The sequence below is a fragment of the Bombina bombina genome, chromosome 2, assembly GCF_027579735.1.
Source record: "Bombina bombina isolate aBomBom1 chromosome 2, aBomBom1.pri, whole genome shotgun sequence".
Lineage (NCBI taxonomy): Eukaryota > Metazoa > Chordata > Amphibia > Anura > Bombinatoridae > Bombina > Bombina bombina.
Window position 1 is genome coordinate 705,469,720 of NC_069500.1, and position 26,760 is coordinate 705,496,479.

Consider the following 26,760-nt stretch of genomic DNA (forward strand, 5'->3'; position numbering starts at 1 on the left):
ATACCTGATTCTAATATTTCTACATTTAAATTTAAGCTTGAACACCTCCGTGTGTTGCTTAGGGAGGTTTTAGCTGCTCTGAATGACTGTGATACCATTGCAGTGCCAGAGAAATTGTGTAGACTGGATAAATGCTTTGCAGTGCCGGTGTGTACTGATGTTTTTCCAATACCAAAAAGGTTTACAGAAATTATTAATAAGGAATGGGATAGACCAGGTGTGCCGTTCTCTTCCCCTCCTATTTTTAGAAAAATGTTTTCCAATAGACGCCACCACACGGAACTTATGGCAGACAGTCCCTAAGGTGGAGGGAGCAGTTTCTACTCTAGCAAAGCGTACTACTATCCCTGTCGAGGACAGTTGTGCTTTTTTAGATCCAATGGATAAAAAATTAGAAGGTTACCTTAAGAAAATATTTATTCAACAAGGTTTTATCCTACAGCCCATTGCATGCATTGCCCCTGTCACTGCTGCTGCGGCGTACTGGTTTGAGTCTCTGGAAGAGGCTTTACAGGTAGCGACTCCATTGGATGACATACTTGGCAAACTTAGAGCACTTAAGCTAGCCAATTTATTTTATTTCTGATGCCATTGTTCATTTGAATAAACTAACGGTTAAGAATTCTGGTTTTGCTATACAGGCGCGCAGAGCGCTATGGCTTAAATCATGGTCAGCTGACGTGACTTTAAAATCTAAGCTACTTAACATTCCCTTCAAGGGGCAGACCCTATTCGGGCCTGGTTTGAAGGAGATTATTGCTGATATCACGGGAGGAAAAGGTCATGCCCTTACTCAGGACAGGTCCAAATCTAGGGCCAAACAGTCTAATTTTCGTGCCTTTCGAAACTTCAAGGCAGGTGCGGCATCAACTTCCTCTAATAATAAACAAGAGGGAACTTTTGCTCAATCCAAGACGGTCTGGAGACCAAACCAGACCTGGAAAAAAGGTAAGCAGGTCAAAAAGCCTGCTGCTGCCTCTAAGACAGCATGAAGGAACGACCCCCTATCCGGTAACGGATCTAGTAGGGGGCAGACTTTCACTCTTCGCCCAGGCGTGGGCAAGAGATGTTCAGGATCCCTGGGCGTTGGAAATTATATCCCAGGGATATCTTCTGGACTTCAAAGCTTCCCCCCCAAAAGGGAGATTTCACCTTTCACAATTATCTGCAAACCAGATAAAGAGAGAGGCATTCTTACACTGTGTACGAGACCTCCTAGTTATGGGAGTGATCTATCCAGTTCCAAAGGAGGAACAGGAACAGGGTTTTTACTCAAATCTGTTTGTGGTTCCCAAAAAAGAGGGAACCTTCAGACTGATTTTGGATCTAAAGATCTTAAACAAATTCCTCAAAGTTCCGTCGTTCAAGATGGAAACTATTCGTACTATCCTACCACTGATCCAGGAGGGTCAATATATGACTACAGTGGATCTAAAGGATGCTTATCTTCACATTCCGATACACAAAGATCATCATCGGTTTCTCAGGTTTGCCTTTCAAGACAGGCATTACCAGTTGTAGCTCTTCCCTTTGGATTAGCTACAGCCCCAAGAATCTTTACAATGGTTCTAGGGTCGCTTTTGGCGGTCCTAAGGCCGCGGGGCATAGCAGTAGCCCCTTATTTAGACGACATCCTGATACAGGCGTCAAACTTCCAAATTGCCAAGTCTCATACGGACGTATGTACTGGCATTTCTGAGGTCGCATGGGTGGAAAATGAACGAGGAAAAGTGTTCTCTATCCCCACTCACAAGAGTTTCCTTTCTAGGGACTCTTATAGATTCTGTAGAACTGAAAATTTACCTTGACGGAGTCCAGGTTATCAAAGCTTCTAAATTCCTGTCGGGTTCTTCATTCCATTCCGCGCCCTTTGGTGGCTCAGTGTATGGAAGTAATCGGCTTAATGGTAGCGGCAATGGACATAGTGCCGTTTGCATGCTTACATCTCAGACCGCTGCAACTATGCAGGCTCAGTCAGTGGAGCGGGGATTACACAGATTTGGCCCCTCAACTGAATCTGGACCAAGAGACCAGGGATCCTCTTCCCTGGTGGCTATCTCGTGTCCATCTGTCCAAAAGTATGACCTTCGCAGGCCAGATTGGACTATTGTAACAACAAATGCCAGCCTTCTAGGTTGGGGTGCAGTCTGGAACTCCCTGAAGGCTCAGGGATCGTGGACTCAGGAGGAGTCTCTCCTTCCAATAAATATTCTGGAACTAAGAGCGATATTCAAGGCTCTTCAGGTTTGGCCTCAGTTAGCAACTCTGAGGTACATCAGATTTCAGTCGGTCAACATCACAACTGTAGCTTACATCAACCATCAAGGGGGAACAAGAAGTTCCCTAGAGATGTTAGAAGTTTCAAAAATAATTCACTGGGCAGAGATTCACTCTTGCCACCTATCAGCTATCCATATCCCAGGTGTAGAGCACTGGGAGGCGGATTTTCTAAGTCGTCAGACTTTTCATCCGGGAGAGTGGGAACTCCATCCGGAGGTATTTGCACAACTGATTCTTCGTTGGGGCAAACCAGAACTGGATCTCATGGCGTCTCGCCAGAACGCCAAGCTTCCGTGTTACGGATCCAGGTCCAGGGATCCCAAGGCGACACTGATTGATACTCTAGCAGCGCCCTGGTCTTTCAACCTGGCTTATGTGTTTCTACCGTTTCCTCTGCTCCCTCGACTGATTGCCAAGATCAAGCAGGAGAGAGCATCGGTGATTCTGATAGCACCTGCGTGGCCACGCAGGACCTGGTATGCAGATCTAGTGGACATGTCATCCTTTCCACCATGGTCTCTGCCTCTGAGACAGGACCTTCTACTTCAGGGTCCTTTCAACCATCCAAATATAATTTCTCTGAGGCTGACTGCCTGGAGATTGAACGCTTGATTTTATCAAAGCGTGGCTTCTCCGAGTCAGTTATTGATACCTTATTACAGGCACGAAAGCCTGTCACCAGGAAAATTTACCATAAGGTATGGCGTAGATATCTTTATTGGTTTGAATCCAAGGGTTACTCATGGAGTAAGGTCAGGATTCCTAGGATTTTATCTTTTCTCCAAGAAGGTTTGGAAAAAGGATTGTTAGCTAGTTTCTTAAAGGGACAGATTTTTGCTCTGTCTATTCTTTTGCACTAGCGTCTGGCAGATGTTTCAGACGTTCAGGCATTTTGTCAGGCTTTAGTTAGAATCAAGCCTGTGTTTAAACCTGTTGCTCCACCATGGAGCTTAAACTTGGTTCTTAAGGTTCTTCAAGGAGTTCCGTTTAAACCTCTTCATTCCATAGATATCAAACTTTTATCTTGGAAAGTTCTTTTTTTTTTGGTAGCTATTTCCTCGGCTCCTAGAGTCTCTGAGCTATCTGCCTTACAATGTGATTCTCCTTATCTGATTTTTCATACGGATAAGGTAGTCCTGCGTACCAAACCTGGGTTCTTACCTAAGGTGGTATCTAACAAGAATATCAATCAAGAGATTGTGGTTCCATCCTTGTGTTACACAATCTGGACGTGGTCCGTGCTTTAAAGTTTTACTTACAAGCTACTAAAGATTTTCGTCAAACATCTGCTTTGTTTGTTGTCTACTCTGGACAGAGGAGAGGTCAAAAGGCTTTGGCAACCTCTTTTTCTTTTTGGCTAAGAAGCTTAATCCACTTAGCCTATGAGACTGCTGGACAGCAGCCTCCTGAAAGGATTACAGCTCATTCCACTAGAGCTGTGGCTTCCACTTGGGCCTTTAAAAATGAGGCTTCTGTTGAACAGATTTGCAAGGCGGCGACTTGGTCTTCGCTTCATACTTTTTCAAAATTTTACAAATTTGATACTTTTGCTTCTTCAGAGGCTTTATTTGGGAGAGAGGTTTTACAGGCAGTGGTTCCTTCCATTTAAGTTCCTGCCTTGTCCCTCCCTTCATCCGTGTACTTTAGCTTTGGTATTGGTATCCCACAAGTAATGGATGATCCGTGGACTGGATACACCTTACAAGAGAAAACACAATTTATGCTTACCTGATAAATTTATTTCTCTTGTGGTGTATCCAGTCCACGGCCCGCCCTGTCATTTTAAGGCAGGTAATTTTTAAATTTAAACTACAGTAACCACTACACCCTATGGTTCCTCCTTTCTCGGCTTGTTTTCGGTCGAATTACTGGCTATGACAGTTAGGGGAGGAGCTATATTACAGCTCTGCTGTGGGTGTCCTCTTGCAACTTCCTGTTGGGAATGAGAATATCCCACAAGTAATGGATGATCCGTGGACTGGATACACCACAAGAGAAATAAATTTATCAGGTAAGCATAAATTGTGTTTTTTATAAAAATAATAAATCTTAGAACCAATCAAGTACATTTCAAATGGCATATTTGTGTAGGGCTGAGAGATTGATTACATATGTTTGGAACAATTTGGTTGTATATATAGTTTTTTTTGACTACTGTACAGAGACAATATTATATAACTTTATTCATTTAATGCTGTCAATTCAGTTGCCAATATCATACAATTTGTAAATTGTGATAGCACATGGACCTTTCTAAATAAGCTTTCTGTAAGCAAAATAATATATGAATGAGGGTTTTATGTTGGAAAAGTATATTCCTTAATCATAAAATGTGCCACATGGTGTTACTTTTGTGAACGCATGTTCCAGATTCACTGTAATTTTGTCTTTTAATTGATAAATACAATTTGCATTTTTTTTTATGTCGCTTGTCATTGGCACAACCGATGTGTCCCGGTAGCTCACATATAATATATTTAACACCTAATATTGTTCTGTTAAAGGGACATGAAACCCAAAATTTTTCTTTCATGATTTAGTTATAACATACAATTTTAAACAACTTTCCAGTTTACTTCTATTATCAAATTTGCTTCATTCTCTCAGTATCATTTGTTTAAGAAGCAGTAGTGCACTATTGGTTTCTAACTGAACACATGGGTGAGCCAATGGCAATCGGTGTGTGTGTGTGTATGTATATATATATATATATATATATATATATATATATATATATATATATATATATATATATATACACCCTGTTCCAAATTATTATGCCAATGATATCTTTCTCATTTACCTAAATAATTGATGTAAACAACAGTCAGCATAATTCTCATGTTATCAACTATTAAGAGTACAATTCAAATTTTATTGAACAAACCTCCTAATGATAGCAGTATTTTTTTTCAAAATAGAAAACTTACAAAGCACTGTTCCAAATTATTATGCACAGTAAGTTTCAAAACACTTTATAGGTTGTAAAGAACTGAAAATTGTCATTTCTTGTGTTTGCGGCATATTTACTGAAATCAAAAGCTATTTCAATCAAACTTTGAACGACATTTTAACTTTTTAAACATTTAAACAGGTCACGTTACATTTTAACATAGGACCCCTTATTTGATAGCAGCTTCACAAGTCTATCCATTGATCTTGTGAGTTTTTGGACAGTTTCTGCTTGAATTTGTTTGCAAGATGTCAGAATAGCCTCCCAGAGCTGGTTTGGATGTAAACTGCCTCCTACCCTCATAGATCTTTTGCTTGAGGATGCTCCAAAGGTTCTCAATAGGATTGAGGTCAGGGGAGGATGGAGGCCACACCATGACTTTCTCTCCTTTTATCCCCATAGCAGTCATTGATGCAGATGTATTCTTTACAGCATGAGATGGTGCATTGTCCTGCATGAAGATGATTTTATTACGGAAAGCATAGTTTTTACTTCTGTACCAGGGAAGGAAGTGGTCAGTCAGGAACTCCACATACTTTGCAGAGGTCATCTTTACACCTTCGGGGACCCTAAAGGGGCCGACCAGCTCTCTTACCATGATTCCGGCCCAAAACATGACTCCACCACCGCATTGCTGACGTCACAGCCTTGTTGGAACAGGGTGGCCGTCCACCAACCATCCACTACTCCATCCATCTGGACCATCCAGGGTTGCACGGCACTCATCAGTGAACAGGACTGTTTGAAAATTAGTCTTCATGTATTTTTCTGCCCAAGGCAGCCAATTCTGCTTGTGAGCATTGGTTAGTGGTGGCCGAATGGAAGGTTTATGCACAGTTGCGTGACTCTGGAGGACTCTACACCTTGATGTCCGTGGGACTTCAGAGGCACCAGCAGCTTCAAATATCTGTTTGCTGCTATGTAATGGTATTTTAGCAGCTGCTCTCTTGATCCGATGCATGGATCTGGCAGAAATCTTCCTCAATGTGCCTTTATTTGCACAAACCCGTCTGTGCTCTGAATCAGCCACAAATCTTTTAATAGTGCGATGATCACGCTTAAGTTTTCGTGAAATATCCAATGTTTTCATACCTCGTCCAAGGCATTGAACTATTTCACTCTTTTCGGCAGCAGAGAGATACTTTTTCTTCCCCATATTGCTTGAAAATATTATTCTGCTTAATAATGGGGAACACCCTCCTTTAGTAGTTTTTCCTTTAATTGGGCTCACCTGGCAATCTAATTATCACAGGTGTCAGAGATTGTTTTCAGTGATCAAAAGAGCCCTGAGACACAATTCCATCCTTGAGATAAACTGAAAACAAAAAAAAATGAATCTTTGTGACACTGAAATAGAATTTGCATAATAATTTGGAACAGGGTGTGTGTGTGTGTGTATATATATATATATGTATATGTATATGTATATGTGTATATATATATATATATATATACATACATAGCCACCAATCAGCAGCTAGAACCTAGGTTCTTTGCTGCTCCTGAGCTTTCCTAGATGAACCTTTCAGCAAAGCATAACAAGAGAAGGAAGCAAATGAAATAATAGAAGTAATAAACTGTCTGTTAAGTAACAATCAAGGAGGGCCTAACAATGTGGCTCAATTTCTGTTTGGTAAATAACTGTTTTTTAACTGTGTGTACAAAGATATTACTTGTGATTGAGAAAGCACCTCTGGGCGTGAAACGCGTAATAGTTAACATGGCCAGCAGTTAAACTAATAATGTAGCTAATCAGACCTACGGGTTTCACCTCGTTTATTTCTTTCTTGGCATAGCAAGAGAAAGAAACAAATTTGATAATAGAAGTAATTTAAAAGTTGTGTATAATTGCGTGCTCTGTCTGAATGTTTAATTTTTACTTCACTGTGCTTTTAATAGCGAAATATGTTCACTAATTGTTGGATACTTCACTGTGCTTTTAATAGCGAAATATGTTCACTAATTGTTGGATAAACTGAGTCTTGTATAATAATGCTTAAGTAAAATCTAGGCAATAAACATCTACAGTATATTGTATGTTCAGCAGTGCTACTCAACAGAGGGCCCTGCTACAATTTTTTTTTTTTTTTTTAATGAGTCCTATACGTAACAGTTCTATATAAGACATTGCATGCATTTGTGAAGTAAATTAGTTAACTGTACTTTTGCTATATGTTTATCTTTTCTCTCACATGTCTCTATCTCTTCTCTCTTTATCTCCTACCTCCATCTCTCTCTTTCTCTTGTTTCCTTAGTCTAAGCTGAAGGAGATTCAGAGTGCCTTTGTATCCATTCTATCTGAAAATGATGGTAGGTGAACACTTTTCAATACAATCATATTAATGAAATCATTAGAACTGGGAAAAATAAACTCAACAACAAATAAATAAAAAATAACAAGTGATATGTAGTTTACCTTGTTGCTTACTGGTTTAGATGCTTTCCGCTTATTTTGGAAAGTCACTGGAATTTTTGTTTACATAGCAATATCCTGCTTTCCCACCGTGATGCTGATGTTATATGGCATTTACTTGTGTAATCCGTAAATGATCATTCTGTTGGAAATGTTTTAACTTCAGGTTTGAAATGATAAAGTTGTTAAATGAACTGATGTTTGTATAAACACATGCCACTGAATGTATGTGCTTTTGTGCTTACTATTGAATACTTTTTCCTGTAGTATAAAAAAAAGAAAGGAAACTACATAACATTTATTATAACCTCCATTAAATCCAATTTAATCACCTGTTGCGCTGCTTCAGGATTAAGAGACACAGGTGTATGCACATTGCTTATATGGATTCTGCTAAAATCAAAGTAGCCAAAGGCCTGCCCCTTAACAGTTTTAAAGACACAGTACAATCTCTGAAGTGTTGTTTCTGGCTTTCAAAATAGGTTCAATATTATGTATCTTTAAATTGGTTTCACTTTAATGCACAAGCTCAGAACATGTTAATGTGACCAGTGCCAAAGAGAATGAAGGTAATAAAGTTCTTATACTATATCTTTTTAAAGGGAATTACTTTTTGATGCTAAGAAAAGTACTTACCTTTGCTAAATGTCATGTACAAATGTGTAGAGGGTGCCATTAAAGGGAAATTAAATCCATATTTTTTCTTTCATGATTCAGACAGAGCATACAGTTTTACAAAAAGTTTCCACTTCTATGATCAAATTTGCTTTTTCTTTTTTATGACACGAGTCCACGGATTATCTTAATTACTAATGGGATATTCATCTCCTAGTCAGCAGGAGGAGACAAAGAGCACCACAGCAGAGCTGTTAAATAGCTCCTCCCTTCCCTCCCACTCCAGTCATTCTCTTTGGCTACGTTAGTGATAGGAAGTGGTAAAGTGAGGTGTTAGAAAAGATTCTTCAATCAAGAGTTTATTATTTTTAAAGTAGTGCAAGATTGTGCTGCTTTGTCCTGGGGTGTAGTCGTAGTCCATATCAGTCTCTTCAGTAGAGCATTGGTGGCTTTAGAGCAATGGGAACTTGTGGGACATAATTCTCACTGCGCCTCCAATACAGTCATGCTGCTTTAATCCTGATAGCCTAAGCAAGATTACTCAGGCTTTATCCTTTTTCCACAGGGCTATGTGAGGGAGAGGACCTCGCAAACCTGCTGAGCTGTTCTGCTGTCGGGCAGATTTTAAAGTTAAGTGGTAACTTTTTATTCTGGGTCTGGGAAGATCTCAGAGGAAGTGGAGCACTTTATTGGGACATACCTCCTATTCATATAAAGGGAGGGGATCCTGTGACAGCACATTGTTAGCAGGCACTGGGGCTAAGGAGACTAAATGTGGCTTGTACTCTGGGGGCCTCAATCACTTGGGTGAACAAAATGATGACTCAGGAGGTGGTTGTTTGGGTCACTCATATGGGCTATAGAGCTACCTAACATGCGGTAGCACAATTTGTCCCCAATTTCTCAACAGTGTGCGCCAAATTACATAGAAACATAGAAACATAGATATTGACGGCAGATAAGAGCCATAGGCCCAGCAAGTCTGCCCCACCTTACCTAACAGTATAAACTTATCTAGTTCGTAGGATAGCCCTATGCTTGTCCCATGCATTTTTAAAGTCCCCCACAGTGTTAATTAAAGGGATAGTATACTGTAAAATCCCTTTTCCCTTAATGTGTTTACAATTGCTTTTTTTACCAACTGCAGAGTAAAAAAATGTATGAAAATTTGCTTTTTAAGGGTTATTTGTGTATATTAAAGCTCTGATTTTGTGATTTGAAGCCACAACGTAATAAAATTGGTTGAGCTTGTAGGTATAATCAGATCTCATTACTTTATCACATTGTGTACATATACATGTTTCTTTATCTTATATCTGTCCGTAAACCAATCACCAATACTTGGAGAGAACAATGGAAAATTAACATTTTATTACCTTATCTCTGCTATATCCCATTGGGAGTGCAATTTCTTCTGCTGGCTGTGTTTACAAAGCTTATTTATAGCTTGGACCTGCGGCCACAAACTTTCAGCATAGGTGGGGATACCACATGCTAAATCAACTATTTCAAATGCCAATATAAGGGTAAAGGAGCTACTTATAAACAATTTAATACACTCCAGCAGGTAAAGTGGATCATTGGGAACAAATTAAAGGGGAGAACATTTTTGAGTCAACTGTCCCTTTAAGTGGTTCAGTTAGCTCCTGGTGGCCTATCTATGCATATTAATGGCGACCGGGAGATTAATTTATACGCCAACGATGGGCGGAGTTACTTTTGGGCTGCACTATCCTCTATCTCAAGGCACAGTTATAATGGTGCCGGGAAATGGAGTGTTATCACGCCCACAAGGGGCGGAGCTACATTGAGGCTATGTTAGATTGCGCTCTCCACCTCAATTACGATATCGGAAGGCAGAGCATCTAACACAGTCTTTAGTGTTTTCCTTCTCAAGTATATTTCCCAGAAAATAAACAGTTTAAAATGTATTTTTCTGATGGTCAGATGGCACCTCAGCAAGATTAAACTGAGGTTTTGTGACTTCTGCACAGAAAAATAAAAAGTTACATTTTAAAATTTAAAGCGACAGTAACGTTTTTTGTGTGTTAATTTTTATTCAAAAATTCCAGTTGTTTGTTTGGGTAATTCATCCTTTATGACTCAGGATGGACCTGGAGGCCCTGTTTAGGGGTATTTTGTTTTAGACTTGGATGCCAGTGTGAGACTACCAATCCATTTATATTCTCATTTTTTGAGAGATCTTTAATTGATAAACATAGATTTGTTCTGAGCCTACTCCTCCTAAGGCGCATGCTGCTGAGGAGTTTATTGACAATGTTCAAGATTTGCAACAAATTTCTCCTAAGGTGTCCCTAAAAATGTATAGCCTACATGCAGTGCCCTGCGTTTCCTCTCGCACTCCGCTTGGAGTTACCTTGTATTTAATACATGATCTGTTTTTCCCACGCTGTAGGGAAAAAGTGCAAGAGGACATTTTCTCTCAGAATCGTTTTATTGATTCAGTTGTAGATAGTCTGAATGTTTTCTTCCCTGTAAGGAAGTTACTTCGGTAGTATCGCATAAGGAATTCTCAGTCTCTGATGAGGTAATACCTTTATCTGATCCTGAGTTTATTTCCCTTATGTTTTAGCTTAAATACCTTCATTTGTTACTTAGAGGAGGTTTTAGCTACTCTGGGTGACCCCGTCACCAGTAGGTTATACTATATTGTGATGTGCTCTTATTGGTGGAAGTATATTCCTGTACCAGATAGGGCTATAGGGTTCCCCCTTTTTCTCTATATCTTTAAGGGAGCTGCTATTCGCATGGAGGGACCCTATGGTTAGAAGCTGGAGGGTTTATATTGTCAGCCTACGGTTGGTATGGCTACTGTTTCCAGTACGGCGGCGTACTACGGCGGCTTACTGGTTTTGATGTGTTTTCTGTTTTATTTGGACAGACACCCCTTTCGCAGGGATAGGAGAAGGGTTTTTTAAGTTAGTAGACTCCTTTAAATATAGAATAGCGTAAAGGAAGTATGAGATAATTTCGTTCCTTTTGAGATTGCTAGGAAAATCCTTCCACTCCTTTTCCCAAGTATAAGCAGTTTCACCTTTATGGAGTCCCTATCTGGCTTAACATAGGGGAAAATAGCCCAAGTAGCTTGCTGTTGAATTAAAGACCGCATGAGGGGCGTACACCTGATCCGTAAGGGGGCAGGTTCTCCTTTTTCAATCAGTGTTGGTTTTTGTGATCATGATCCCTGGGGGTGTACATTGTTTCCCAGGGATATAAATTAGTGTACAAGTATTTCCTTCCAGGGGCAGATTCCTGCTTCAAGATTTTTGGCAGTCCAGACATAAAGAGAGGCGTTCTTACACTGTGTAAGAGACCTTTCCTTCTGGGGGGTGATTTTTCCCATTCCATTACTGGAACAGGGTTGGAGTTTTTATTCCAATTGGACCAATTTTAGATCTCAACTGTCTCAACAAATTCCTCAGAGTAGCGTCCTTCAAGATGGAAACTATTCGTTCCATTCTTCCTTCGATCCAAGAGGGTCAATTTATGACAACAGTGGATTTTAAGGATGCATACCTGCATGTTCCCTTTTATAAGGATCATCACAAGTCCCTAAGATTTACCTTTCTGGATAAACTTTTACAGCTCGTGGCTCTTCCATTTGGTCTTGCCACTGCTCCCAGATTTTTCATAAGGTTCTGGGATCGCTGTTGGCGGTACTTCGATACGGGTAGTCCAGGCGCCATCCTTACAACAAGCAAGATCCGACACGGACATAATCTATTCTTCCTCCGATCTCTCGGGTGGAAGGTAAATTTGTGAAGGAGTTCTCTAGTCCCTAATACAAGGGTAACTTTCTTAGGAACCATAGTAGATTCCCTATATATATATATATATATATATATATATATATATATATATATATATATATATATATATATATATTTCTGACAGAAGTCAAAGTTTATCGATACTTGTCTAGTCCTTTAGTCCACTCCTCGGCCATCAGTGGCTCAGTGCGTGGAGGTAATCGGGCTGATGGTGGCGGCAAGGGGCATCATCCCGTTTGTTTGGTTCCACCTCAGACCTTTGCAGTTAAGCATGCTCAGGCAATGGAATGGAGATTAGGTGTATTTGTCTCCTTGAATACTACTGGAGCAGGAGACAAGGGATTCTCTTCAATGATGGTTGTCTCTAGATCATCTCTCCCAGGAAACCTGCTTCCGCAGACCATCCTGGGTGATTGTGACAAGACACCAGCCTTCTAGGGTGGGGAGCAGTCTGGCACTCCCCAAGGGCTCAGGGAGTTTGGACTCAGTCAGAGTCTGTTATTCCTATAAACATTCTGGAGCTGAGAGGGATCTTCAATGCTCGCCTGGCCTCAGTTAGCCTCGGTCCAGTTTATCAGGTTCGAGTCAGACAACATAACGTCAGTGGCTTACATCAATCATCAGGAAGGGACGAGAAGTTCCTTAGCGATGAGAGAGGTATCCAAAATAATTCAGTGGGCGGAGGCTCACTCTTGCTGCCTGTCGGCAATCCACATACCAGGGGTGGATAACTGGGAGGCGGACTTCCTGAGCAGGCAGACCTTTCATCCAGGGGAGGACCTTTATCCAGAGGGGTTTTCCAGTCTGATTCTCAAGTGGTGTCAGCCGGAATGGATCTCATGGCATCTCGTCAGAATGCCAAGCTCCTGAGATATGGATCGAGGTCCAGGGATCCCCAGGCAGAGCTGATAGATGCTGTGGCGGTCCCTTGGACCTTCAGTCTAGCATTCCTAATTCCTTTGTTTGCTCTTCTTCCTCGGATAATTGCTCAAATCAAACAGGAGAGGGCATCAGTGATCCTCATAGCACCGGCCTGTCCATGCAGCATTTGGTATGCAGATCTGGTGGAGATGGCATCTCTGCCACCTTGGAGACTTCCGTTGAGGAAGGACCTTCTAATTCAGGGGCCTTTTCTTCTCCCAAATCTAGTTTCTCTGAAGCTGCCTGCTTGGAGATTGAACGCTTATTTTTATCCAAGCGGGGGTTTTCTGACTCGGTCATAGAGACCATGATTTAGGCTCATAAGCCTGTAACTAAAAGGATTTACCATAAGATTTGGCGTAAATATCTCTGTTTGGGCGAATTCAAGGGCTACTCATGGAGTAGAGTTAGGATTCCTAGAATTTTGTCTTTTCTCCAAGAGGGCCAAATCTCGGCCTTATCTATGTTGTAACTCAAACGTCTGGCAGATATCCCAGATGTACAACCATTTTGTCAGGCCTTGGTCAGGATCAGGCCTGTATTCAAACCAGTTACTCCTAAATGGAGCCTTAGTTCTCAAAGTTCTTTAAGGGGCTCCATTTGAGCCCATGTTTTCTTTAGATATTGTGTTATCTTGAAAAGTTTTATCTTTTTGCTATTTCGTCTGCTCGGAGAGTGTCAGAGCTCTCGGCATTACTGTATGAGCCTCCTTATCTTATTTTCCATTCAGATAAGGTAGACTTAAGTACTAAATTAGGATTCCTTCCTAAGGTTGTTTCTGATCGGAACATTAATCAGGAGATTGTTGTTCCTTCCTTGTGTCCTAATCCTACCTCTCAGAAGGAACGGCTTCTGCACATTTAGGACGTGGTCCGTGCTTTAAGGTTTTACCTGCAGGCGACTAAGGACTTTCGTCAGTCGTCTTCCTTATTTGTGATTTTCTTTTATTTGTGATTTTCTCAGGGAAACATAAGGGACAGAAAGCTACGGCAACTTCTCTTTCTTTTTGGCTGCAGAGTATCATATGTTTTGCTTATGAGACTGCTGGACAGCAGCCTCTTTGAGAGCGTTACGGCTTATTCCACAAGGGCTGTTGCTTCCTCATGGGTATTCCAAAATGAAGCTTCTGTGGAACAGATTTGCAAGGCTGCAACTTGGTCCTCTCCTCATTTTTTCAAAATTCTACAAATTTGATACTTTTGCCTCGGCTGAGGTCGCTTTTGGGAGAAAGTGGTGCCTTCCATTTAGGTTCTCTGTCTTGTCCTTCCCGTATCATCTGTGTTCTCTAGCTTTTGTATTGAATCCCATTAGTAATTAAGATGATCCATGGACTCATTGTGTCATAAAAAAGAAAAGAAAATTTATGCTTACCTGATAAATGTGTATTTCTTTTTTTTACACTAAGAGTCCACGGCCCACCAAGACAGGTTGTTGGTTATTATAAACTTCAGACACCTCTGCACCTTGGTTTTTCCTTTCTTTCCTTAACTTCGGTCGAATGACTGGAGTGGGAGGGAAGGAAGAAGCTATTTAACAGCTTTGCTGTGGTGCTCTTTGCCGCCTCCTGCTGACCAGGAGGTGAATATCCCATTAGTAATTAAGATGATCCGTGGACTCATCGTGTCAAAAAATAAATACATTTATCAGGTAAGCATAAATTTTCTTATTCTCATGGTATTCTTTGGCAGGAAAATAGTGTTGCTAGTGCTGCCATTTAGTGTTTTTGTAAATGGATACCATTCTTGAAAAACTGCTGCCTTTATAGTGCTGCTGACACATGCACGCTCCTTAGCTTAGCTTATCTTTTTATCTAAATTTCAAAAGAAAACATTTGGTTTTATGTCCCTTCAAGTCCTGCAACTTCCTCTGCCATTTATTTAAAGGCATGTAAGAGTACAAGAATGTGTTAAAGCATGTTGTTATTATTGCCTATAACTATGTGTCTAACACCTGCAATGGGTTTGAACGTATAGTCAGCTCCAGAGCAGAAATGCACTACTGGGTCCTAGCTTAACGCATCTGGTGAGCCAGTGACAAGGGAATTACAGTCACCAGCTCGCTTCCAATAGTGCATTGCTGCTCTTGAGCCTACCTAGGTATACTTTTTAACAATGGGTACCAAGAGAACAAACTAAATTTGAATCTGTCTGAACCATAAAACTTTATTTCATGTCCCTTTGAATACACTCTCCTGTCCACTCTCCGGTATCTTTGCTGGATTGGTAAGCAGCGGTGGCAGCTATACCTTTTTGGCGCCTGCAAACAGAGCACCTAGAACGTTTAGCAAGAATAAGTACCTTTGTTATCCTTCAAAATGAATTATCTTTATAAAGACGTATTTTAACTCTCCAAATGCTGCAGAGCATGGTGTGTACAGCGGATGGTAACCTTTAACTGAAAACGGGAATGGTGCTGAGCATCCGTTGGTTTTTGTAGCTTAGCTAGATGCAAGGTGATTGGATGGTGCTATGAACGTCTCAGTCCATTTATCAGCCTAACTCCTTTAAATTTGTAAATAATTTTGCCTGTGATGATCTAGAAAAAAAAGAGCAAAAGACAGATTGTTTATTGCACAAAATCTATTACAGAACTTAGCCAAGATGTTGCATCGAAAGGTCTTGGGTTGGTATATGAACTGGGCAGTGAGCAAGACCAACAGGAGCTGGTGTCCACTCTTGTTGACACTCTCATGACTGGGAAAAGGTACTGTGACCCCTTGTGTTTAAGTGTGTGCCATTCATTTGCTGTGCAGGTTTAGCTTAGATTTTATCATGTTTTGTTTATTAATGCTAAGCTGCAGAACAATTCCCATTATATCTCAGTGTGTAGAATTTGTTATGTGTTTTTATTAGAAACCACATTCTAGATATCGATGCTAGGTTAAATGGGCGTGGCCAATAATAATTTAATTTTAAAAAAGGTTAGTGTACAAATTTGTGCACTATTAGTAGAATACTCGTAAATGACCAAAATTATCAAGTAGTTTTAATAAAAGTTGTATACAGTTAAGATAATTTTAAAAACGTTTACTTGGTATGAAAATAAAATATTGGCAAGTTAAATTGATATATTACTCAATATTTTCTACCATGTATACATAAAAGTGGCAGTTCATAAACACGTAAGATTTTTTTTTTTTATTTCTTAAAAAAAAGTTAAAGGAACACTAAACCCAAGATTTTTCTTTCATGATTCATATAGAGCATGCAATTTTAAGCAACTTTTTAATTTACTCCTATTATCAATATTTCTTCGTTCTCTTGCTATCTTTATTAAAAAGCAGGAATGTGATGCATAGGAGCCGGCCCATTTTTGGTTGAAAACCTGGGTTATGCTTGCTTATTGGTGGGTAAATGTAAGCCTCCAATAAGCAAGCGCTATCCATGGTGCTGAACCTATAATGGTCTGGCTGCTAAGATTTACATTCCTGCTTTTAAAATAAAGATAGCAAGAGAACGAAGAATAATTCATAATAGGAGTAAATTAGAAAGTTGCTTAAAATTTCATGCTCTATCTGAATCATGAAATAAAAAAATTGGGTTCAGTGTCCCTTTAAGTAAAAGCTGTTAAAATTTAAAGGGAATGTAAATGTAAAATGTTTACGTAATTCTGCACATAGTGCAGAATTATGTAACATTTTGGCAACAGCTTGTAAAATCAAAAGATTTTGAGATTTTATCCCCTAAAGTTATACTTTTCTCGTCTCCTCTCCAGGCTCTTCTGATCTTGTCTTCTTTTCAAAGCGGTTTGCGGGCGTGCTGTCTAATCACTGTGTGCCCCATCCCGCTATTAACCATATGTTGCTTGCTCCCGCTACCAGACCAGAGTGGGAGCGCACTACATTTAGTTAAATAGCGCAAACTGCTTTTGAAAAGAAGACATGATCAGAAGAGCCTGGAGAGGAGACAAGGTAAGTATAACTTTAGGGAATAAAATCTCTCAACATTTTTTGATTTCTTTCCTATGGCATGTAGAGTCCACAACTTCATTCCAATTACTAGTGGGATATTCAACTCCTGGCCAACAGGAGGAGGCAAAGAGCATCCCAGCAGAGCTGTTAAGTGTCACTTCTCTTACCCATAACCCCCAGTCATTCTCTTTGCCTCTGTCAAGGGAGGATGTGCGAAGATGGTGTCTGAAGATATTTAATTATTTTACAGTTATAGAGTATCGGACAGAAACGCGCTTTTATCAGTGGCACAGTTTCTTTTTCTTGGGTCCGATCACGTGACTCTCCGCTCTTCCGTTATGAAGAGCGGAGCGTAGTTAGACAGTGAGCTTAAGCCTTTTTGATTAGCGATCGCAAAGCACAGTTAAAGTTCTTTTTGGCTTCTAGATTGTCCAGATGGGATCTGCTCAAGCAGGTCATCGAATGTGAAAGGAGATGTTATTTAAACAAGCAGAGGTTCTCCTTGTCTGTTACTAGTGGCAACTCCGGTCCTGGTGCCGTAAGACTCTTCAGCTGACTGAGGTATAGAGGTGTAAGGAAATTTTTTAAACTCTTTTCAATCTTAAAGTGAATGTAAATTTTGATGCTAAAGTGCCCGGTTTTTAAAAATTTGATTTAAAAACAAGGGCACTTTAAAATTTAAATTTCACTCCTGTTGTGAAAAAAAACTTACCTTTTAATCTTGACAGCAGCTCCAACTTTCCTCCACCCGTCGCAAAGCCTCTTCCTGGGAAATTATGAATCCGGCTTCCTCCAATCACGGCATTGAATCAGACACTGATTCCCCTGGGACATCAGAAATTGCTTGCGAAGACCAGAGGAAGCTGGAGCTGCTGTCAAGTTTAAAAGGTAAGTATTTCTTCACAACGAGTGAAATGTAAATTTTGATGAATTAAAGTGCCCCTGTTTTTAATCAAATTTTTTAAAACCAGGCACTTTAGCATCAAAATTTACATTCACTTTAAAGTGAATGTCAATTTTGATGGATTAGTGCCCGGTTTTTAATAATCCTATTAAAAACAAGGGCACTTTAATTAATCAAAATTGACATTTCACTTGTTTTCTTCAAAAACGTACCTTTTAATCCTGGCAGCCGCTCCAGCACTTCCTCCGCCCATCGCAAGCCATCTTCGCGGGTCCAAAATGACAAATCCGACTTCCTCCAATCACGGCGTTGCATCAGGCCAAGATTCCCCCGGGGGAGAAGCCGTGATTGGAGTAAGCCGGATTTGTCATTTCTGACGTCACAGAGGCTTCCGACGGCCGGGGAAATTGCTGGAGCGGCTGCCAGGATTAAAAGGTAAGTTTTTGAAGAAAACTAGTGAAATGTCAATTTTGATGAATTTAAAGTACCCTTGTTTTTAATAGGATTATTAAAAACCAGGCACTAATTCATCAAAATTGACATTCACTTTAATAGGAGAGTCCACTGCTTCATTCATTACTTGTGGGAATTAGGAACCTGGCCACCAGGAGGAGGCAGACACACCCCAGCGAAAGGCTTAAATACCTCCCCCACTCCCCTCATCCCCCATTCATTCTTTCACAGGAGGTTGGCAGAGAAGTGTCGAAGATTCAAAGTAGTCTCTTATGGAGGGTTTTAAGTAGTCCTGTCAGTCTCAGTGAGAGCATGGGTGAATGTTAGAGTCCGGAGATGCAGGGAGAGTCTTTCTGCAAACCCATCCCAACTCAGTTTAACAGTTCCATTAGCAATCGGCGTTGACGAGTTTCGCTGCCTGCTTTTCTTCTCTCAAGTCCTTGTCCGGAGCGATGCTACTGTCACACTTGAAGGGCCGTGTTCCTGTTCCATGGCGTTGATTCTGGTAAGATCATTTCATTTATATATATTTGATAACGCAAGAAGACAAGGTCACAGTGTGGCTCCTTTATCTTTATAGAATCTAGGGTAATACCCTCGGAAGGGGGTTATTGAACAGGGGGGATTTTATTATCCATAATATTGTTTATTGTGTTTCTGCTGCATTTGTGTGAGATGAGGCTCTGTCAGTGTGGAACAGTCAGTTCATTAGCAAGAGATTGAGGCGGGCTTTTTTGGCGCGTCTTTCTCGAGTGCAGGGGCGGTCCTGCATTGCATTCCATGTGACCGGGTGTGACCTCTGTAACTTCCTCTTTCTCAACCTGCGTTCGGAGGAGACGAAAACTGTTTCTTGTAGTCCGGGTCATCGGAGGTGGTGAGTGCCCCGGGCATTGGGATATAAAGGTACTATTTATTTTTTAGATCAAATCCGTAATAAAGGCACAAGCTATGGAGGACTCTGATATGTTGCAGGATACTCCCTCTTTATCTAAACCTATTAACTGTGTATATTTTGAGGAGGTTCCAGTCGAGCCGCCTACGCAACTCTGTTCTACATGCTTTTACAGTATTGCTATATCCAAAAAGAATAAAGTACTTGGTACGACTGAGCCGTCCACCTCTGAGGGTTCTCCGCCACGTGGGTTGCGTTCCCTACAATCATCTCCGTTTACACAAGCAGTTCCCCAGGGCACTACTAATCCTCCTGCGGGAGGGGCCCTTTGGCCTCCAGACTTTGCCGATCAGTTACAGGCGGTTTCTGCGGCCATTAATGCGATGCCTCACCCTACTAAGTGCAAGCGGAAGGTACGGCACTCCTATCCGTCTCAGGGGTCTTCGACTCCGCTGGATGTCTCCGATAGATTATCAGCTGAGGAGGACAACTCCGAAATATCGGAGGATGCCGCTTCTGGGTCCGAATCGGCTACTTTTAGGCCTCTGTCCGCGGAGGAACCAGATTTTAAGTTTAAGATGGTACTTGCTACGTTGGAGGTTCAGGAACGGAATCTACCGGAGGAACCTTTGATCCCTAAACTGGATAGGGTTTACGAGGACAGGGTAGTGCCCCAGGTCTTCCCGGTTCCAGTCAAAATGACGAACATTATTAAGAATGAATGGGAGAAACTTGGTTCATCCTTTTCCCCCTCTTCTTCTTTTAAAAAAGCTTTTCCCTGTGCCAGACGCGCAGCTTGATCTGTTGGGAACTGTCCCTAAGGTGGATGGTGCTATCTCCACGCTCGCTAAGAGAACGACTATGCCGCTATAGGATAGCTCCTCTTTCAAGGAACCCATGGATAAAAAGATGGAGTCCATGTTGCGGAAGATGCTCCAACTCACGGGGTTCGTTCGTTCGGGGTTTCCAACTGGTGGCGGCGGTTGCTGCGATGGCTGGTGCGGCTACCTACTGGTGTGACGCTCTATCAGCAATGGACGAGGTGGAGACTCCCCTCAAGATTCTAGAACAAATCAAGGCCCTAAGGGTAGCGCATTCGTTCATTTGTGATGCTAACATGCAGATTATTCGCCTGAATGCTAAGACATCAAGGTTTTCAGTTTTAGCCCGCAGGGCTCTGTGGCTAAAGTCGTGGTCTGCTGACATGACTTCCAAGTCTCGCTTGCTTTCCCTCCCATTCAAAGGGAAAGTTTTGTTTGGCCCATGTCTGGATTCTATCATATCTACTGTCATGGGTGGCAAGGGTGCCTTCTTGCCTCGGCTAAACCAAAGGGGTCTACTTTTCTTCCCTTTCGTGTGGACACGTCTCAGCGCCAGCAGCCTGCCGCTAAGTCTGAGCAATCCAAGGGATCTTGGAAGCCAGCTAACTCTTGGAACAAGTCCAAGCAGAACAAGAAGCTTGCCGAGTCAGTCAGCATGAAGAGGCGGCCCCCGATCTGTCCTTGGATCTCTTTTTGTGGAGACCTGGAGAAGACGTTATAGACCCTTGGGTTTTGGAGGTCATAGCCCAGGGTTACAGGATAGGTTTCAAGGCCTATCTGCCCAGAGGCAGATTCCCCCTGTCAAACATATCTTCAAGACCAGAAAAGAGAGACACCTTCTTGGGGTGTGAGGGATCTCTCATCTCTCGGGGTAACCATCCCAGTCCCTTTGAAAGAAAGAGGTCTGGGGTATTATTCAAACCTTTTCGTGGTCCCAAAGAAGGAGGGCACGTTTCGTCCAATTCATGACGACTATAGACCTGATGGACGCTTACCTTCACATTTCAATCCACAAGGATCACTTCAGGTTTCTAAGATTCGCTCTCCTAGACCAGCACTTCCACTTTGTGGCCCTTCCGTTTTGGTCTGGCGCCTGCCCCAAGAGTCTTTACAAAGGTTCTGGGAGCTCTTCTCGCAGTAGCGAGAGCCAGGAGGATTGCAGTGGCACCTTATCAGGATGATATCCTGGTCCAGGCTCTGTCCTACTGTCTTGCAGAGGATCACTCGAGAGCTCTTCTCCTTTGGTCCCACGGGTGGAAGATGAACGAAGGAAAGAGTTTGTTGGTCCCCAACAACAGGGTGGAATTCCTGGGTACGATAATAGATTCTTCAGCCATAAAGATATTCTTGACAGATCAGAGACGTTGCAAGCTTGTGTCCAACTGTCTAGCTTTTCAGACATCCTCCAGGACATCTGTGGCCAGGTGCATGGAGGTGATCGGGCTCATGGTATCCAACATAGATGTCATTCTTTTCGTCCGGTTCCATCTCAGACCTCTTCAGCTGTGCATGTTGAGACAATGAAACGGCGATCATTCAGATCTGTCCCAACCGATATCTCTGGACAGATCGGTGAGGGAGTCCCTATCTTGGCGGACCTGACCGGGGCAGTTGTCACAGGGGACATCCTTTTTGAGACCATCCTGGGAGATTGTGACCACGGATGCAAGTTTATCAGGATGGGGAGCTGTTTGGGGTGCTAGAAAGGCACAGGGCAGATGGAGTCGAGTCTACCTATAAATATTTTGGAACTAAGAGCGATATTCAAAGCTCTGAGGGCTTGGCCCCTTCTGGGGTCGTCCCGATTCATCAGATTCCAATCGGACAACATTACCTCTGTGGCTTACATAAACCACCAGGGGGGGACGAGAAGCTCCCTAGCCATGAGGGAAGTATCTCGGATTCTGGAAGGGGCAGAGACTCACAATTGTTCACTCTCAGCGATCCACATATCGGGTGTGGACAATTGGGAAGCAAATTTTCTGAGTAGACAGTCATTTCATCCAGGGGAATGGTCTCTCCATCCTGAGATGTTCGCAGAGATCTGCAGCAGATGGGGACGCCGGATATAGACCTTATGGCGTCCAGACTCAATTGCAAACTACCCAGATATGGGTCGCAATCCAGGGTTCCCCAGGCGGAACTGATAGATACCTTGGCGGTGCCCTGGTACTTCAACCTAATTTACATATTTCCACCGTTGCCTCTTCTACCTCGTGTAGTGGCCCGCATCAAGCAGGAGCATGCTTCGGCTTTTCTGATTGCTCCGTTGAGGCCGAGGAGGATGTAGTTTGCAGATCTGGTGGGGATGTCGTCATCTCCACTGCGGAGGTTACCTTGTCGCAGGGATCTGCTGTTTCAAGGTCCTTTTCTACATCAAAATCTCGATTCTCTGAGGCTGACTGCGTCCAGATTAAACGGCTAGTCTTAGCCAAGAGAGGATTTTTGGTAAAAAGTGATTGACACTCTCGTTCAGGCCAGGAAACCGGTCACTCGACGCATCTACCTCAAAGTGTGGAGGACCTACTTGTCCTGGTGTGAGGAAAGAGGATATCCCTGGCATAAGGTCAGGGTATCGAGGATTTTGACCCTTCTTTAGTATGGTCTGGATAAGGGTCTTGCCGCCAATTCCTTAAGGGGACAGATCTTGGCTTTATCTGTACTGTTGCATAAGAAGCTTGCAGAGCTTCCTAACATTCAGTCCTTTTGTTCAGGCTCTGGTTAGGATCAGACCTGTCTTTAGGAATCCGGCTCTTTCTTGGAGCTTAAATTTGGTTCTTAAGGTTTTGTAGAGGGCTCCATTTGAGCCTATGCATGCTCTTGACATTAAAGTTCTTTCATGGAAAGTCCTGTTATTACTGGCTATTGCATCGGCACGCAGAGTCTCTCTGAGTTGGCGGCCTTGCAATGCGAGCCGCCCTACTTAGTTTTTCATGCTGATAAGGCTGTTCTTCGCACTGGATTAGGATTCCTTCCCAAGGTGGTGTTGAGTCGTAACATCAATCAGGAAATAATGGTTCCTTCTTTGTGTCCTAACCCTTATTTGAAGGAGAGTGTACTTCATAATCTGGACGGTTCGGGCTTTGAAGTTTTATCTTCAGGCCACAAAGGAGTTAAAGAAGACCTTGTCCTTATTTGTTGTGTACTCGGGGAAGTGCAGCGGGCAAAGAGCCTCTGCCACTTCTCTATCTTTTTGGTTGAGGAGTATGATCTGTCTGGCATATGAGACAGCGGGACACAAGCCTCCTCAGAAGATTACGGCTCACTCGACTAGAGCTGTGGCCTCTTCTTGGGCCTTTAAGAATGAGGCTTCTATGGAGCAGATTTGTAAGGCGGTCACTTGGTCTTACATACTTTTGCAAAATTGTATAAATTTGATGGTTTTGCTTCAGCGGAAGCAGTTTTTTGGAGAAAGGTTCTGCAGACTGTGGTGCCCTTAGTTTAGGGTATGCCTTTTTTTGCTCTCCCGTTTTTTTTTTATTCAGTGTCCTCTAGAGCTTGGGTATTTGTTCCCACAAGTAATGAATGAAGCAGTGGACTCTCCTCCCATTTAAGATGGAAAACATAAATTATGCTTACCTGATCATTTCATTTCCATTTGTGGGAGGAGAGTCCACTGCCCGCGCCCGTTTCTCCGGTGGGCGGACCTAAATTTCATTTTATTCTTCTGGCACCATTTATACCCTTATACCATTTATAGTATTTCTCCTACTGTTCCTTGTTCCCTTGGCAGAATGACTGGGGGAGGTATTTAAGCCTTTGGCTGGGATGTCTTTTCCTCCTCCTGGTGGCCAGGTTCTTAATTCCCACAAGTAATGAATGAAGCAGTGTACTCGCCTCCCACAGATGGAAATGAAATTATCAGGTAAGCATAATTTGTTTTTTTGTCTTTTGCTGCAGAAAAGTGTTTGTAGTAGCTGCTCTATATATACCTTACTGGTTGTAGGATCTTGATATATATATATTTATATTTTGGGATTTAGCTCTGTAATTATGTACATAGACCAAAATGCATCTATTTCCTTTGACAAATGTTTGCTTTGTCTGGAGGGTCAAGTTGTGCCCCCTGTGCAATTTTGCGCCACATGCTTATCTAAGACTTTAAATTTTAAAGATAAATTGCTCCTTTGTGAGCCTTATGTCTCTCAGGATAATGCTGTTCATAATATGCCTCAACTTTCTCCTGAAATGTCCAAAGCCTTAATAGTTTGACATACAGTTCCTTGCGGTTCCTCTCAACCTCCTGGGGGTGTTTATTTACCAGGAGATTTTTCTGCGCAGATAACTTCTGTGGTGTCTGTAGCTTTATTTGCTTTCCCTTCTAAGAGCGTAAGAGGAAATCTAAAAATATTTCTCTAGTAAGGTTTCTGACCCCACTAAATCTGCGCTGGTCAACCTTTCCCAAATGTCTGATGAGGAAGATGCCTCAGTAGCTTCTGAATTTAAGATCTTTCTGCAGAATCTGAAGAAGTTAATTTTAGATTCAAGTCTTGCCTCCCAAGGGGCAGATTTCTCCTGTCAGGGTTGTCTACAAACCAGGTAAAGAGAGAAGCTTTCTTAAACTGTGTAAAGGACCAATCTTCCCTGGGAGTAATTGTTCCTGTAGAGGAACAGGTTCAAGGATTCTATTCAAATCTCTTTGTGGTTCCCAAAAAGGAGGGAACTTTCCGTCCCATTCTAGACCTAAAGTGTCTTAATAAATTCCTCAAGGTTCCATCCTTCAAGATGGAAACCATTAGTTCCATTCTTCCCTTAGTCCAAGAGGGTCAGTTCATGACGACCATAGATCTGAAGGACTGTTATCTTCATGTTGCAATTCACAGGGATCATCACCAGTTTCTGAAGTTTGCTTTCCTGGACAAGCACTTCCTTCCTTTTGGTCTTGCTACGGCTCCCAGAATATTCACAAAGTTTATGGGGGCTCTGTTGGCTGTGGTCAGATATCAGGGAATAGCGGTGGCGCCTTACCTGGACGACATCTTAGTTTAAGCGTCATCTTTTCAACTACCAAGATCTCATACAGGCATGTTGTTGGCTATTATACGTTCCCACAGGTGGAAAGTGAATCTGGAAAAGAGTCCCCTAATACCAGACGCAAGGGTGTTTTTCTTGGGAACAATTATAAGATTCTCTGTCCATGAAAAATGTTCTGACGGATGTCAGAAAATCCAAACTTCTTGCTTCCTGCCTTTCTATCCAGTCATCTGTTCGTCCATCAGTGGCTCTATGCATGGAGGTGATTGGTCTGATGGTAGCATCCATTGTTATTATTCTTTTTGCTCGGTTCCATCTGAGACCTCTGCAGTTACGCATGCTTAGTCAATGGAACGGAGATCACTTAGATCTCACAGAGGATAGATCTGGACCCCCTAACAAGACTCTCTTGTGGTGGATTTCACAGGACCATCTGTCTCAGGGCACATTACTTCCTGAGACCTTCCTGGGTGATTGTGACCACGGACGACAGCCTTTTAGGCTGGGGAGCAGTTTGGGAATCATTAAAAGTTCAAAGCCTGTGGACTCCGGAGGAGTCTTCTCTTCCCATAAACATCTTAGAATTGACAGCAATCTTCAATGCCTTGACAGCTTGGCCTCAATTATCTTTAGTCCGGTTTATCAGATTTTAGTTGGAAAACATCACATCAGTGGCTTACATCAAGCACCAGGGAGGAACTTGGAGTTCCTTAGCCATGAAGGAGGTGACTCGCATTCTGCAGTGTGCGAAAGCTCACGATTGTCTATCTGCCATCCACATTCCAGGGGTGTTCAACTGGGAGTCCAATTTTCTGAGCAGACAGACCTTTCAACTCGGGGAGTGGGCTTTACATCCGGAGGTGTTCTCAAAGATAACCCTCAGGTGGGGGGTTCCGGAGTTCGATCTGATGGCGTCTCGTCATAACGCCAAGCTTCCAAGGTATGGCTCAAGGTCAAGAGGTCCTCAGCCCGCTCTGATAGACGCTCTGGCGGTCCCATGGAACTTCTCTCTGGCATACCTGTTTCCTTTGTTTGCTCTCCTTCCACGAGTCATTGCTCATATTAAACCGAAGAGAGCATCTGTGATTCTAATAGCTCCGGCATGGCCTCACAGGATCTGGTTCGTGGATCTGGTGAAGATGTCATCTCTTCCACCTTGGAGGTTACCTCTGAGGAAGGACCTTCTACTTCATGGTCCATTCCTCCATCCAAATCTAGATTCTCTGAAGCTGACTGCTTGGAGATTCAACGCCTAGTTTTAGCTAGGCATGGTTTTTCTGAGGCGGTCATTGATACCATGCTTCAGGCTCGTAAACCTGTCGCAAGATTTACCATAAGGTATGGCGTAAATACCTTTACTGGTGTAAATCTAAGGGTTTCTCTTGGAGTCGGGTCAGGATCCCCCGCATTTTATCTTTTCTTCAGGAAGCCTGGAGAAAGGTTTGTCAGTTAGTACTCTGAAGGGTCAGATGTCTGCACTGTCCTTTTGCAAAAACTTCTGCCCGATTTGCCAGATGTCCAATCTTTTGTTAAGGTCCTGGTCAGAATTAGGCCTGTGTTTAAACCTGTTGCTCCTCCTTGGAGCCTTAAAGGGCAACTGTAGTCAAATATACTCTTGTGTTGTAACAATAGTATACTGTTGAATAAATCTTTTTTCAATGTACATCCTATTTGAAATCTTATTCGTTTTCAATATATAACTTTTTTAATTTTAATTGTTTTCCAAACCCACTGATTTATAGTCCGTAGCTGTATTCCAATCCTGGAGGACAACTCCAGTTGGAAGATGGCAACTACCGGGCGCAATGCGCATGCGCGATTTCACGCAACGTC

The 26,760-nt window shown here is 42.2% G+C and overlaps 1 protein-coding gene across 1 annotated transcript in view; it reads left to right on the top strand.

The window, feature by feature from the left end:
- ECPAS (Ecm29 proteasome adaptor and scaffold) overlaps positions 1-26,760 on the top strand; it is a 304,008-nt gene that overhangs the window by 133,591 nt on the left and 143,657 nt on the right. Inside the window, exons 26-27 of the mRNA XM_053702690.1 lie at positions 7,489-7,543; positions 15,562-15,676. Of these exons, the coding sequence (XP_053558665.1) occupies positions 7,489-7,543; positions 15,562-15,676 (170 nt within the window). The remainder of the gene's footprint in view (positions 1-7,488; positions 7,544-15,561; positions 15,677-26,760) is intronic.